Source organism: Ceratotherium simum, chromosome 3 (assembly GCF_057802395.1).
Source record: "Ceratotherium simum simum isolate JZ-2026a chromosome 3, ASM5780239v1, whole genome shotgun sequence".
Taxonomy (NCBI): Eukaryota; Metazoa; Chordata; class Mammalia; order Perissodactyla; family Rhinocerotidae; genus Ceratotherium; species Ceratotherium simum.
In genome coordinates this window covers 69,751,676-69,766,568 of record NC_141902.1, presented here as the reverse complement: position 1 = coordinate 69,766,568, position 14,893 = coordinate 69,751,676, and the positions used below count along the sequence as shown (strand labels likewise).

At 35.6% G+C, this 14,893-nt stretch overlaps 1 protein-coding gene across 2 annotated transcripts in view; it reads right to left on the bottom strand.

Annotated features, from left to right (window-relative positions):
• Positions 1–220: 220 nt before the first annotated feature.
• NRG4 (neuregulin 4) overlaps positions 221–14,893 on the bottom strand; it is a 161,065-nt gene continuing 146,392 nt past the window's right edge. The window contains exons 6-7 of one of the 2 annotated variants that reach the window (XM_014780962.2): positions 11,425–11,504; positions 1,536–1,609 (exon numbers count right to left, since the gene is read on the bottom strand). In XM_014780962.2, the coding sequence (XP_014636448.1) occupies positions 1,593–1,609; positions 11,425–11,504 (97 nt within the window). In that variant the 3' untranslated portion in view covers positions 1,536–1,592. Of the gene's footprint in view, positions 1,610–11,424; positions 11,505–14,893 lie in introns of both variants that reach the window. The other variant, XM_087428763.1, reaches the window with a different exon arrangement.

Genomic DNA, 14,893 nt, shown 5'->3' with positions numbered 1-14,893 from the left:
CTCTTACCTAATACCATATACAAAAATTAACTCAAAATGGATCAAAGACCTAAATGTAAGACCTAAAACTATAAAACTCTTAAAAGAAAATGGGGGAAGCTTCAGGACATTGGATTTGGCAATGATTTCTTGGATATAACACCAAAGTCACAGGCATCAAAAGAAAAAGTAGACAAATCAGACTTCCATCAAAATTAAAAACTTATGCATCTAAGGACACTATCAACAGAGTAGATTAAAAAAATCCACAGAATGCAAGAAAATATTTTCAAATCACATATCTGATGAGGGATTAATATCCAGAATATACAAAGAGCTCCTAAAATGCAACAACAACAAAAGACAACTCGATTAAGAAATGGGAACAGGACTTGAATAGACAGGTATCCAAAGAAGACATACAGATGGCCAATAAGCACATGAAAAGATGCTCAACATCACTAATCATTAGAGAAATGCAAATCAAAACCACAATGAGATACCACTTCACACCCATTAGGATGGCTATTATAAAAAAACAAATAGAAAACAATACGTGTTGGTGAGGAGGTGGAGAAATTGTCTTGAAGAGGAAATGGTTCACAGGAGGGCTGTTTCATTCATTCGGTCAGTGCTGGCTCCTCTGCCTCAACTATTTACCAGCCCCAGACCTTTGGTGTTCAGAATACCCACTGTTCCAAACTACTCCACAACTGTTTATTTTCATGCTTCCTGAAAGTCGCTGTTGCTTTCTATCATGTTTCAGGGCAACTTCACAGTTGGAAAAAACTGGAGAAATTGTTCTGGCCTAATGAATTCTTCAATAATAAGATGAAAACCTCATATTCTGCAAAATCATACCCTAAAAATGAAAAGCCTTATGGGGAAAATAGGTTCAGAACTTTGTAATCTGAGCAGTAACAAAAACAAAAATTCTAAATTTTCCCTAGTATCTGCACTGAGAATAAGTCCATCTTTTGCAGCCTTAAACTTTTGGGGTTGTGTTTCTTCCTTTCAGATATAGAACCTTGCAATCAATCACTTCTAATAGAAACTGTTTTCATCAATATTAAACATGATCTAGAAGTAGCCTTCTTCATTAATCAATGCTTTTTTCTTAATCACCAAGTGAAATGTCTTCATAGCTTATCTGTACTTGCAGCTTCCCAGACAGCTTAACATAGTGAAAACTTGGGTGGTTTTTGAAGCCACTAAACCCACCACTCCTTGCACTTAAAGGATTTTTGTCTTTTTTTCTTAGGGTCTTCATTGCTAAGAGTTTCTCTTTAGTTATGAGAAAGTTTGCCTCGGATTCCTTCAACACATTAGCTTACTGGGGAAAATGTTTGAACCAATGCATCTTCTACATAGGACTGACATCATTCCTCTATTTACCATTCCCCTATTTACCAGTTACATATCAGCAAATAATATACGTTACAGAAACACACATACCTTGCAGCAGAACAGACTGTGTTTCATGGTATGACAACTTAAGTCTTTAATTTAGGGAAGAAAGAAGGATTAAATCTTTTAATTTCTTTTCCCTTATGGTGTTTCATTTTCTGCCTTTGTAACAAAGAAGCAATGATTTGGTTCACTTTGATATTTCCTCAATGTTCTCCATGACCTATGGAAAATAAGAATTAATATGTTTTCTCCATTTCAAATTTTTGTTTATATGCACACCCAGCAACACATCTCTCTTGCCTTATTCACATATATAAACCCACTCCTTCTGTGTGTGATATGAAGAGTTGCGGTGAACTAGCCTAGAACACCCCAACAAGCCAGCACTCTGCCCTACAATGCTCATCAGAACACAGAGGAGTCGTGTCAGGTCTCACATAAGTAAGTGTCCCTGTCTTTCCTCACTGCCTATTTTTTCTGTTACCCAAAGTTCTAAAAACCATGGTGATTTTTTTTAACATATTAGAAATGATAAGAGTGGGTAAGGGGAAAAGATTGCTAGAGTGAGTCACACTAACAGCAATGAGAAGTAATAACTGATGGCAAGAAAACAGAAGAAAGTGTCAAACACAAGGACTAAAAGAACCTGTGGCTGGCTAGGGCTATTTAGTGTAGGGGCAAAAACTCCCCCTAGAGCCAATGAGCCCTGAGGCTGTCACCCATATTTGTGGAAGTATAAGTGCAGTATGAAAAACATGGGTTGGGGGCTCGACTCACCTTGTCCTACCATATTCTAGATGTGTGATCTTGATCTTAACCTCTCTGAGCCTCAGTTTTCTCTTTTGTAGAGTGAGAATAATACCACCTGCCTCACAACAGGTGTTAAGACTTGTATGAGTTAATGTGTATGAAATATCGACCACAGTGCCTGGCACATAATAGGCACCTGACGTGCGTGAGTATATCATTACATTGCTTTCTTTCCATTTGAAGAGCTGTACTTTCAGAACTAGGGCATTATTGCAATAGGAGCGATACATACTTACAACCTAAATGTATGCTAGGATTTAGGCTGTGGGTTCACTTAACGAACAAATTGGAAAGATTGCCTAGGGAGGTCTATATTCTAGAGGCACACAAGGTGACATGAACAAACCTATCAGAGGGGAGCTGATAAACTGAATAAGACTTTAATGGTGTGGTGGCAAGGGGAGTTTCTTGGTGAAGATAGATTATTAATAATTTTTAAAACAGAGTGTACCATTATGCTGTGATTTTCATAATATAAATATGAGCTAATATGATTAAGCAAGTCCTAGTCCCCATAATCAATTTTATTGTCATGACACAGATCTTGTCATATGTGGTAAAAGGCATTTCTCTTGCTTTCCTTATAGTTATGGCCTCGCAATTATTGACTGAGATTGTTTGACCTTGAAAAAATAAGCAGTCAGTGAGCTAATTTTGTGAGCTATGCCCAATACCTTATCCAGATTTTTATCCTTTGTTTTGACATCTTTTTTCCCTCCATTAAAAAAAGTTGCAATTTGGGCTGCCCTGTGGCATAGCGGTTAAGTGCGCGCGCTCCGCTGCTGGCGGCCTGGGTTCGGATCCCGGGTGCACACCGACGCACCTCTTGTCAAGCCATGCTGTGGCAGCATCCTATATAAAGTGGAGGAAGATGGGCACGGATGTTATCCCAGGGCCAGTCTGCCTTAGCAAAAAGAGGAAGGATTGGCATGGATGTTAGCTCAAGGCTGATCATCCTCACACACAAAAAAAGCTGCAATTTAATACTTAAGTTCCAAAACTCTTTTCCCAATTAAACCAGAGTACCTCCACGTGGAAAGAGTTTAAGTACTTTCCATTTTATTACAAGTGAGTCTTTATAAACAGAAAGAGGTCAATTTGTTGTTGTTTTATGTGTGTCTGTTTTCTAAAAAATAATTGAGATTTTACCATCCCATTGAACATTCTGGAAAAAAAATCAAGAGGCAAGCCTTTTGAGGAGAGATGCCATTGGTGAATTATGTGCATAGGTACTTGGGCATTCAAAGCCTTATGGCAGTCGACCATTCCCACACTTTCCTGTCAGATTTGGCATTATTGGTGTTAATCTTTCCAGTTAACAGCATGATGAATAATAAATTTTCAGTTCCCTGAGAATTTCTTCACTGGTTATTTTACTATCAAGCACTTCACAAATGAATGTGGTTCCAGACATTATCATTACAAATATAGCAAAGATCAACAAACTTAAACTGTTAAAATACATGATTTCACTTAATTATAAAGTACAGAAACATATCTCAATCTCTTGATAACTCAAGATCACTTTTTGAGCATATTAAAATACACTATCCAATAGCATCATTTAATAATGGCATCTCTTTCAGTCTGACTTTTTATTGTGAAATATACATAACAAAAAAAAATTTACCACCCCCTTTTTTTTTGGTGAGGAAGATTGGCCCTGAGCTAACATATGTGTCAATCTTCCTCTATTTTGTCTGTGGGATGCCGCCACAGCATGGCTTGATGAGTGGTGTGCAGATCCGCACCTGGGATCCAAACCCATGAACCCTAGGCCACTGAAGCAGAGTGTGTGAACTTCATCACTACGCCACCAGACGGCCCCTAAAACTTACCATTTTAACCATTTTTAAGTGTACAGTTCAGTGGCATTTAGTACATCCATATTGTTGAGCAACCATTACCCCTATCCATCTCCAGAACTTTTTCATCATCCCATACTAAAACTCTGTACTCATTAAATAACAATTCCCCATTCTCCTACTCTCAGCATCTGGTAACCATCATCCTACTTTCTGTCTCTCTGAATTTGATTATTCTCGATATCTCAAAAAGTGGAATCATACAATACTTTTCTTTTGTGTTTGGCTTATTTCACTTAGCATAATGTCTTAAAGGTTCATCCACAGTTGAGCATGTATCAGAATTTCATGCCTTTTTAAGGCTAAATAATATTCCATTGTATGTATATACTACATTGTGTTTATCAGTTCCTTCATCAATGGACATCTGGGTGATTTCAACCTTTTGGCTATTGTGAATAATGCTCCTATGAACATTGGTGTACAAATATCTGAGTCCCTACTTTTCAGTTCTTTTGTGTATATACCCAGAAGTGGAATTGGTGGATCATACGGTAATTCTGTGTTTAATTTTTTGAGGCACTGACATACTGTTTTCCAGTGTGGCTGCACCATTTTACATTCCCACAACAATGCTCAAAAGTTCCAATTTCTCCACATCCTTGCAAACATTTGTTTTCTGTTTTGTTTTTTTTTTACAGTAGCCATCCTAATGGGTGTGAAGTGGTATCTCATTGTGGTTTCGATTTGTGTTTCCCTAATGATTAGTGATGTTGAACATCTTTTCATGTGCTTGTTGGCCATCCATATATCTTTGGAGAAATGTCTATTCCAGTCCTTTGCCCATTTTTAAATTGGGTTTTTATTTGTTGTTGCATTTTAGGAGTTCTTTGTATATTCTGGATATTAATCCCTTATCAGATACGTGATTTGTAAATATTTTCTCTCATTCTGTGGTTTGCCTTTTTACTTTGTTGATAGTGTCTTTTGATGCATAAAAGTTTTTAATTTTGATCAAGTCCAATTTATCTAATTTTTCTTTTGTTGCCTGTGCCTTTGGTGTCATATCTAAGAAATCATTGCCAAATCCAGTTTCATGAAGCTTTTCCCCTGTTTCCTTTGAGACTTGACAGTTTTAGTTCTTATGTTCAGGTCTTTGATCCATTTTGAGTTAATTTTTGTATATAGTGTAAGGTAAGGGTCCAACTTCATTCTTTTGCATGTAGATATCCAGTTTTTCCAGCACCATTTGGTGAAAAGCTGACTGGCTTTTTGAAACAACTTTACTGAGGTACAATTTACATCTTATAAATTCACCTTTTTAAAGTATACAATTCAACAAATTTTAGTGATTTACAGAGTTGTGCAACCATTAACACAATCCTCTTGTAGAATAATTGTATCACCCTAAGAAGATTTTTCATGACCATTTGCAGTCACTCCCCATTCCAACTTCCAACCCTCGGCAACCACTTTCACAATATCTTCAAGGTTCATCCATGTTGTAGCATCTACCTTAATATAAATGCAAGCATACAATTTGTGGTCTTTTGTGGCTGGTATCACTTAGCATAATGGAGATTTATCCATGTTATATAGCATTTATCAGTACTTTGTTCCTTTTTATAGCTGAATAGTACTCTACTTTATGGATATACCATATTTTGTTTATCTACTGACAAGTTGATGGACATTTGGATTATTTCTACTTTCTGGTTATTATTAATAATGCCACTATGAACATTCATGTTCAAGTCTTGAACATATGTTTTCATTTATTTTGGGTAGTTATCTAGGGATGGGATTGATGGGTGATATATTTAACTCTTTAAGAAACTGCCAAACTGTTTTCCAAAGTGGCTATACCATTTGAAGTTCCCATCAGCAATGTATTCTAGTTTCCCCACATTCTCACCACCAGTTGTTAACCTTTTGTTTCCACTATAGCAGTGTTAGGTGTTAAGTGGCATCTCAATGTGGTTTTAATTTCCATCTCCCTAATGACTAACGATGTCAAGTATCTTTCTGTGCATTTATTAGCCATTTTTATATTTTCTTTGGTAAAATGTCTATTTAAATATTTTACCCAAATCTTAACTGGGTTGTCTATTATTGAGTTGAAAGAATTCTTTATATATTCTAGATACAAATCATTAATTAGACTTATGATTTATAAGTATTTTCTCCCAGTTAGTGGCCTGTCTTTTCATTTTTATTATGGTGTCTTTTGAAGGACTAAAGTGTTTAATTTGGATGAAGTCCAAATTATCATTTTTTTCTTTTATCATATACACTTTTCATATCATAGCTAAAAATCTTTGCTTAATCCAATGTCACAAAGACTTTCTCCTAAGTTTTCTTCTAAGAGTTTTATAGTTTTAGCTCTTATATTTAGATCCATTTTGAGTTATTTTTGGGTATGGTAAGGGTCTAAATTCAACTTTTTGCATGTGGATATCCAACTGTCCCAGCATCATTTGTTGAAAAGACTATCCTTTCCAAGCTGAATTGCCTTGGCCCCTTTGGTGAAAATCAGTTGTGGGTTTATTGCTAGACACATATGTTTATCTTGATGCCAGTACCAGAGTGTCTTGATTACTGTAGCCTTATAGTAAGATGTGAAGTCAGAAACTATGAAGCCTCCCACTTTGCTCTTTTTAAAAATTGTTTTCACTATTCTCACTATTCTAGGTCCTTCACATTTCCATAGAAATTTTAGAACTAGCTTGTCAATTTAAAAAAAAAAACACCTGCTAGGATTTTGATTGGGATAGTTGCACCTTTAGGTCAATTTGAGGAGAACTGACATCTTAACAATATTGAGTTTTACAAACCTGAACACAGCATATCACTCCATTTATTTAGCCCTTCCTTTCATTTCTCTCAGCAATATTTTATAGTTGTCAGCACATAAGCCTTTCACATCTTTTGTCAAATATTTTATCTGTCCCCTCTTGTCTCTTATCTCCTTCAGAGAGTCCAATTAACCCTATATTATGCCACCTGAAGTTGCTGCATAGCATCACATAATGCTCTTTGCATTAAAAAGAAAATTGTTTTTTTTGTAGTTTCTATTGCTGTATCTTCAAGTTCACCAATCTTTTCTTTTATGGTGTGTAATCTAATGTTAATACCATCCAGTGCTTTTCATCTCACACACTAATTTTCATCTTTGGAAGTTCAATTGGATTCTTTTATTTTTAACATACATATCTTTCATGTCTCAACTTTTGAATACATGGGATACATTTATAATAATTGTTTAATGTGCTTGCCTGACAATTCTAAGATTTGTAAGAGTTTTGGATCAGTTTCCATTTATTAATTTTTCTCATTATTTCAATACATTTCCTGCTGCTTTACAAGTTGCTAATTTTCTTTTTAATTTACCCTTGACTTTATTTATTTTTAATAAAAATTGAATATATTTAAAGTATACAACATGATGTTTAGTATACAACATGATTAAATACAACATGATTAAAGTATACAACATGATATAGAGATACATAGGAAAATGATTACTGTAGTCAAATATCCATCTCCTCACATAGTTACCATTTTATTTTTTTGTGGTAAGATCACCTGAAATCTATACTTTAGCAAATTTCCAATATACAGTAAAGTATTAACTACAGTCACCTTGTACATTAGATTTCTCAACTTATTCATCCTACATAACTGAAATTTGGACCCTTTGACCAACATCTCTCCATTTCCCCCACCTCCTCACCCCTAAACCTCCATTCTTCTACTCTCTGCTCCTGTGCAACTTTTTGTAGATTTCACATATAAGTGAGACCATGCAGTATTTTTCTTTCTGCATCTGGCTTATTTCACTTAGCACAATGTCCTCCAGGTCCATCCATGTTGTCACAAATGGCAGGACATCCCTTTTTAAAGGCTGAATAATATTCCATTGTGTGTGTGTGTGTGTGTGTGTGTGTGTGTGTGTGTACCATCATTTCTTTATCCATTCATCCATTGATGGACACTTAGGTTATTTTCATATCTTGACTATTGTGAATAATGCTGCAATGAACATGGGAGCACAGCGATCACTTTGAAGTGATTTTATTTCCTTTGGTTATATACCCAGAAGAGGGATTGGTAGTCCTATTTTTAATTTTTTGAGGAACTCCATAATGTTTTCCATAATGGCTGAACCAATCTACAGTCCCACTAATAGTATACAAGGGTTCCCTTTTTTCCATGTCCTCACCAAAACTTGTTATCTTTTATCTTTTTTGTAATAGCCACCCTAACAGGCATGAGGTAATATCTCATGATTTTGATTTGCATTTCCCTGATGATTAGTGATATTGAGCACCTTTCATATACCTGTTGGCCATTTGTATGTTAAAAAAAAAAAACAAACCCACTTGTTATTAACACCTAAGAAATCCTACACTAAAAATCCTATGTTTGACTACTTCATAAAATAGTTATTTTAATATTTCATGTATCTAGAATTATAGGGGCAAAAGGGTATTCTACATACATTTTCCTGAGAATTGAAGGAGAAAATGGGCTTAGAATGTTGGAGGGGCCCATTTTTAAATTGGTTTGGTTGGTTTTTTGCTATTGAGTTGTACAAGTTCCTTAGATATTTTGAGTTTTAACCCCTTATCCAATATATGGTTTGCAAATATTTTCTCCCGTTCTTTAGGTTGTGTTCTCATTTTGTTGACTGTCTCCTTTGCTGTGCAGAAGCTTTTTAATTTGATGTAGTGCCTCTTATTTATTTTTGCTTTTGTTGCCTGAGCTTTTGGTGTCATACTCAAAAAAATCATTGCCAAGGCCAATGCCAAGGAGCTTTTTCCCTGTGTTTTCTTCTAGGAGTTTTACAGTTTCAGGTCTTATATTTAAGTCTCTAATCCATTTTGAGTTTATATTTGTGTATGGTGTGATATAGTGGTCCAATTTTCATTCTTTTGTACGTGGATATCCAGTTTTCCCAACGCCATTTCTTTTTTTTTTTTTTTTGTGAGAAAGATCAGCCCTGAGCTAACATCTGCCAATCCTCCTCTTTTTTGCTGAGGAAGACCGGCTGTGGGCTAACATCTATGCCATCTTCCTCCACTTTTTATATGGGACACCGCCACAGCATGGCTTGCCAAGTGGTGTGTCGGTGTGCGCCTGGGATCCGAACCGGCGAACCCTGGGCAGCTGAAGCGGAGCGTGCACTTAACCACTTGCGCCACCGGGCCAGCCCCCCAACACCATTTCTTGAAGAGACTATCTTTTATGTATTCTTAGCACCTTTGTCAAAAATTCATTGATTGTACATGTTTGGGTTTATTTCTGGGCTCTCAATTCTATTCATTGGTGTGTGTGTCTGTTTTTATGCCATTACCACACTGTTTTGATTACTATAGCTTTGTAATATAATTTGAAATTGGGAAGTGTGATGCCTCCAATTTTCCTCATCTTTATCAAGATTTGTTTTGGCTATTTAGGGTCTTTTGCAGTCCCATACAAATTTTAGGACTGTTTTTTCTATTTATGTGAAAAATGCCATTGGAATTGTGATAGTAATTGTGTTGAACCTGTATATTGTTCCGGGCAGTATGGACATTTTAACAAGATTAATTCTTCCAATCCATGAACTTGGAATATCTTTCCACTTTTTGTGTCTTCTTTCATTTCTTCCCTCAGTATTTTACAGTTTTCAGTGTACAGATCTTTCACCTCGTTGGTTAAACTTATTCCTAAGTATTTTATTCATTTTGATGCTATCATAAATAGGATTGTTTTCTTGATTTCCTTTTCGGATAGATCATTGTTGGTGTAAAGAAAAGCAACCAATTTTTATATGCTGATTTTTGTATCCAGCAACTTTACTGAATTCATTTATTACTTCTAACAGTTTTTTAATGAAGTGTTTGGGTTTTCTACATATAGGATCATGTCGTCTGCAAACAGAGGTAATTTAACTTCTTCTTTTCTAATTTGGATGCTTTTTGTTTTTTGTCTGATTGCTCTTGCTAGTACTTCCAGAACTACATTGAACAGAACTGGTAAGAGTGAGCATCCTTGCTTTGCACTGAATCTTAGAGGAAAAGCTTTCAGTTTTTCCCCACTGACAATGATGTTAGCTGTGGGATTTTCATAAATGGCCTTTATTGTATTGAGGGAATTTCTTTTTATACTTATTTGAGAGTTTTTATCATGAACGGATGTTGAACTTTGTCAAATGCTTTTTCTGCATCTACGGAGATGATCATGTAGTTTTTATCTTTGATTCTGTTAATGTGGTATATCATATTGATAGATTTGCATATGTTAAACCAACAAGTTGGTAATTTTTGATTGGATGTGCAACATGTGAATTTTACTTGGGTAGTGGAATTTTTTTATATTACTGAGCTTTGATTTGGGATGTAGTTCTTTGGAAACAATTTGATTCTTTCAGTTCTTGCTTTTAAGATTTGTTAGGCAAGACTGGAGCAGTGCTCAGTCTAGGGCTAATTATTCCCCACTACTGGGGAAACACTCTTTTGTGTACTCTACCAATGTTTCAAGAATAATTAGGTTTTTTTAGTCTTATTCTTGGGAACAGGCACTTTTCCTGGCCCTCTGTGAGTACTGGGTACTTCCTTTCAGGTGATTCTTTTCTTAACTCAAGTATTTTCCTACTAGATATGTGTTGATTATTATTCAACTGAATACTTGAACTGAAGATCTCTGGGATTCTCTCTGTATGCAGCTCCTTCCCAGTACTCTGTGCAGTGAACTATAGCCACCCTGATCTTTCTGGATTTTCAGCTTCATCTTCTCAACTGAAGGAGTCTGCCAAGCTCAGCCCATGTTCCCCCATCCTGTGCGAAAGCCTGGAAATTCTCTCAAGACAATAATCTGAGGCAATCATTGGCTCACCTCGTCTGTTTCCCATCTCTCAGGGATCACAATCCTTTGTTTCCCAATGTCCAATGTCTTGAAAACCATTGCTTCATGTATTATGTCCATTTTTAATTGTTTCAAGTAGGAGGTAAATCCAGTCCCTGTTACTCCATCTTGGCCAGAAGCAGAAGTCTCAAGATACTCTTAAAACATTAATTGGTCTACAAGTTTCCCAAAGATTTGCCTATCCATACAGGTAAAAGTTCTCCCCTTCCCTATATACCAGCCCACTTCAAATTACTTCTGGAGAAACCAGTCCCTTCTATTGTGTAACACATTATGGCTAACAACATAATTTCACATAGTGAGATAACATGGTTTTCTTTGGGGGGAAAAAATGACTTGTGTCAAACTGCTAATGAGAAATTCATCTTCAGGTGAAAAAGGGTGCTTAGTTCAAAACCCACAGAAAAATCCTAAGGGTCAACCTTTTTTGGATAGATCCAAATCCTTACATGTAACAACAACAATCTCATCTAGGGCTTTAAAATAAGCATTTCATTTTGAATTTACTCACTGTGGTGGGCACTGGTACTGTTTGTCTCTACCAGGTTGATATCATACTGGACTGCATTGGCTCTCTGAAGGTGGCCCTTCCTGACAGGAAAGAGGAAAGAAACACACAAATGGAAAACGGGTAGCAGAAAATGAGAAAGAAAATTTAAACTTGAAGATTTAGAGGTTCATTTTCTTCCCCACAACCACCTGCAATCGCCAGGGCTGCCCTAAAACTGTGCCCCCATTATTTAAAAAATTTATCAGGGTAGGCAGATCATCTGTGGGGACTTTAGATACTGATAATACCACTTAGTATTTTTCCTTTAAGGCAGCAGAGCTGTTGTATTTTAGTGTAGTTTTTGTGCCCTTTTTAAAGAGGTTAGTCTTCATTACTAGTTGGGACCCTTATGTGACATGGGGTGGCTTTAGTCAACTATTCTATTAATGACATTTAAAAAATTCATTTTGTACCTTTTTAAGGTTGCAGTTCATCAATCTTTTTTGTCATCTGGTCAATTAATATAGGTTAGACTTGTATTCAGGTGATCATGACAGAGTTTTTAAAAAACGTTTAATATTAAATAAGATTTTTGGAATGTCCACTTTAATTTTTTTCAGTATGTCAGTGCCTAGAGTATTACCTTATGTTAATGAAATGAATTCAAAATCACTTTTATCATAGCAAAATAAAGTGTGTTTTTTCAAAATACACTGGTTCCTCCTCATGAAACACTATTGATTTTAGTCTAGATTTCAGCATTATTGGGGTATCATTTTGGACCTCATTCAAAGATGGCACTGATTAGTTACTAAATTTCAAAAGGCCCTCGGCTTAGAGCAATTTCATTGAGGGACCCAAAAACTATTATATTAACAGTGACTTGGTTTCATTCTTGAAAGCACCACATTTCTGATAGACAAATATATTTCACTTGGACAGTATATAAAAGCCAAATCTTATGTCTAGATTCTATAAGCAATAGCCATTTTTCAAATTAATCCTGCTCTTGGCATTAAGACAGATGCCTCTGCCCATATCATCAGATAAAAATGCCTCTGCTTGCGTTGTCATTTAAAAATGGAAAATATACAGTTTCAAACATATTGCAATCCTATCTGGAAATTATTCAAAGATATTATTTTTGTGAGACTGTTAAGGATGCTCTTTTTCTCATTGATTAAATTTACGTTCATTTTCTAAATGTTTTAAAATAAAACTTTAACTTTGTAATTGGCAAAAAGTTTATTTTATTTTTAAATAAAGCATACATATAAAAAGAGTGGATAAAAACATTTACATATAGCTTAAAAATCAGTAATAGACTCTTATACACATAACACAAGATTAGAAATAGGCCATTAACACATCCCAGAAGCCCCATTCTGCGCCTTCGTTGATTGCTTCCCTCTTTCTCCCCACCAGGGGTAAGCCCTATTCTGTATTTTGTGCTAATCAGTCTCTTCCTTCTCTCTATACTTTTACCACTTATATATATGACCCTAAACAACACATTATTTAGTTTTGTCTAGTTTTAAACTTTACATGAATGGAATCATATTGTTATGTTTTCTTATGTGACTTGCTTCATTTAAAACTGTTTCTAAGATTCATCCAGGTTGATGTGTGTACCTAGTTCATTTCTGCTTTTCTAGATTATTCTTTAATATGAACATATCATAACTTATTTGTCCATTTTACTGTTGATGGGAACTTGGGTAATTTCCAGTTTTTTGCTATTATGAACATTTCTACTATAAACTCCTGGTATACATGTGTGAGAGTTTCTGTAAGGTATATATCCAGAAGTGAAACTGCTGAGTTGTAGAGCATGCACTTGTTTAACTTTACAAGGTAGTTGCAAACTGATTCAGAAATGTTCAGGGGCCGGCCTCATGGTCTAGTGGTTAAGTTTGGTGCGCTCTGCTTCAGCGACCCGAGTTTGGTTCCTGGGCACAGACCTACACCACTCGTCGGCAGCCATGCTATGGCAGCAACCCACACACGAAATAAAGGAAGGTTGGCACAGATGTTAGCTCAGGGTGAATCTTCCTCAACAACAACAAAAAGTATTCAAAAACTGTTTCACATTTGATATTGTTTGGGCTTTTTTTTTTTTTTAATTTTTGCCAATCTCATGAGTGAGATAATGGTATCACATTGTGGGTTGAATTTGCATTTCCCTAATATGATTGAGCATATTTTCATATGTTTAGTTTATGGAACTTGCATCGTCATCTTCTATAAATTTAATCATTTTTCCCATTCGTCTACAGGTTTACCTTTTTCTTAATCATTTATAGGATTTGTTGATATATTCAAGACATAGATATACATGTGTGTCCATTTTCACATGTTGCAAATATCTTCTTGTACTTTGTAGCTTGGCTTTTTTTTAAAGTGGTGTCTCTTGATAACTAGAAATCTTCAATTTAATATAGTCAAATTTATCAGCCATTTGTTTTATGATTTGTACTTCCTGAATTTTGTTTCAGAAATCTATCCTTACCCCCAAGGGCACAAAGGCATTCTTTAAATGTTCTGAGAGTTTTCATTTTGCATTTCACATTTAGGTCTTTAAATCTACCTGTACCGATTTTGAGGTATGCTTTGAAGCAAAGATCCAACTTTACTCTCTTCCATGTGGATAAACAATAATGCCAACACCATTTATTGAAAAGTCCATTATTTCCCCACTGCTCTGCAGTACCACTTCTGTTATATATCAACTGTCCACATATGCTGCTTGCTACAGGCTTTTTGTAGATACCCCTTTTTCTTCCTAGTTTGATTAGAGTTTTTATTAAGAAAGTTAAAAGATTTTTCTTCTTTAATATATAAACTAGATGAAATATATCAGTTAATATTTTAATTTTATAACTTTGCATTCCTGGAATAAACCCAAGATCATGATTTTTTAAAATACATTGTTGGATTTGGTTTGCTAATCTTCAATCTTTTACATCTAGGTTAAATGAATAAAATTGGCCCATAATTTTCTAGTTCACATTGTGATAGTTAATTTTACAAGTCAATTGGGCTGGGCCACAGTGCCCAGATATCTGGTCAAACATTACTCTGGATGTTTCTATAAGGGTGTTTTTGGGATGAGAGTAATCTTTAAATCTGTAGACTTTGAGTGAAGCAGATAGCCTTCCATGATGTGGATGGGCCTCATCCAATCAGTCTAAAACCTTAATAGAACAAAGACTGACCTCCCTTGAGCAAGAAGAAATTCTATCAGCAGACAGCCTTCAGACTTGAACTGCAACACTGACTCTTTCCTGAGTCTCCAGTCGGCCAGCCCACCCTGCATATTTTGGACTTGCCAGCCTCCATAATTGCATGAGCCAATTCCTTAAAATAAATCTCTCTCCACATCTCACTGGTTCTATTTCTCTGCAGAATGCTGACTAATATACATACTGTCTATTATAGATTAAATTGTGTCCCTCCAAAATTCATAAGTTGAAGGCCTAACCTCCAATGT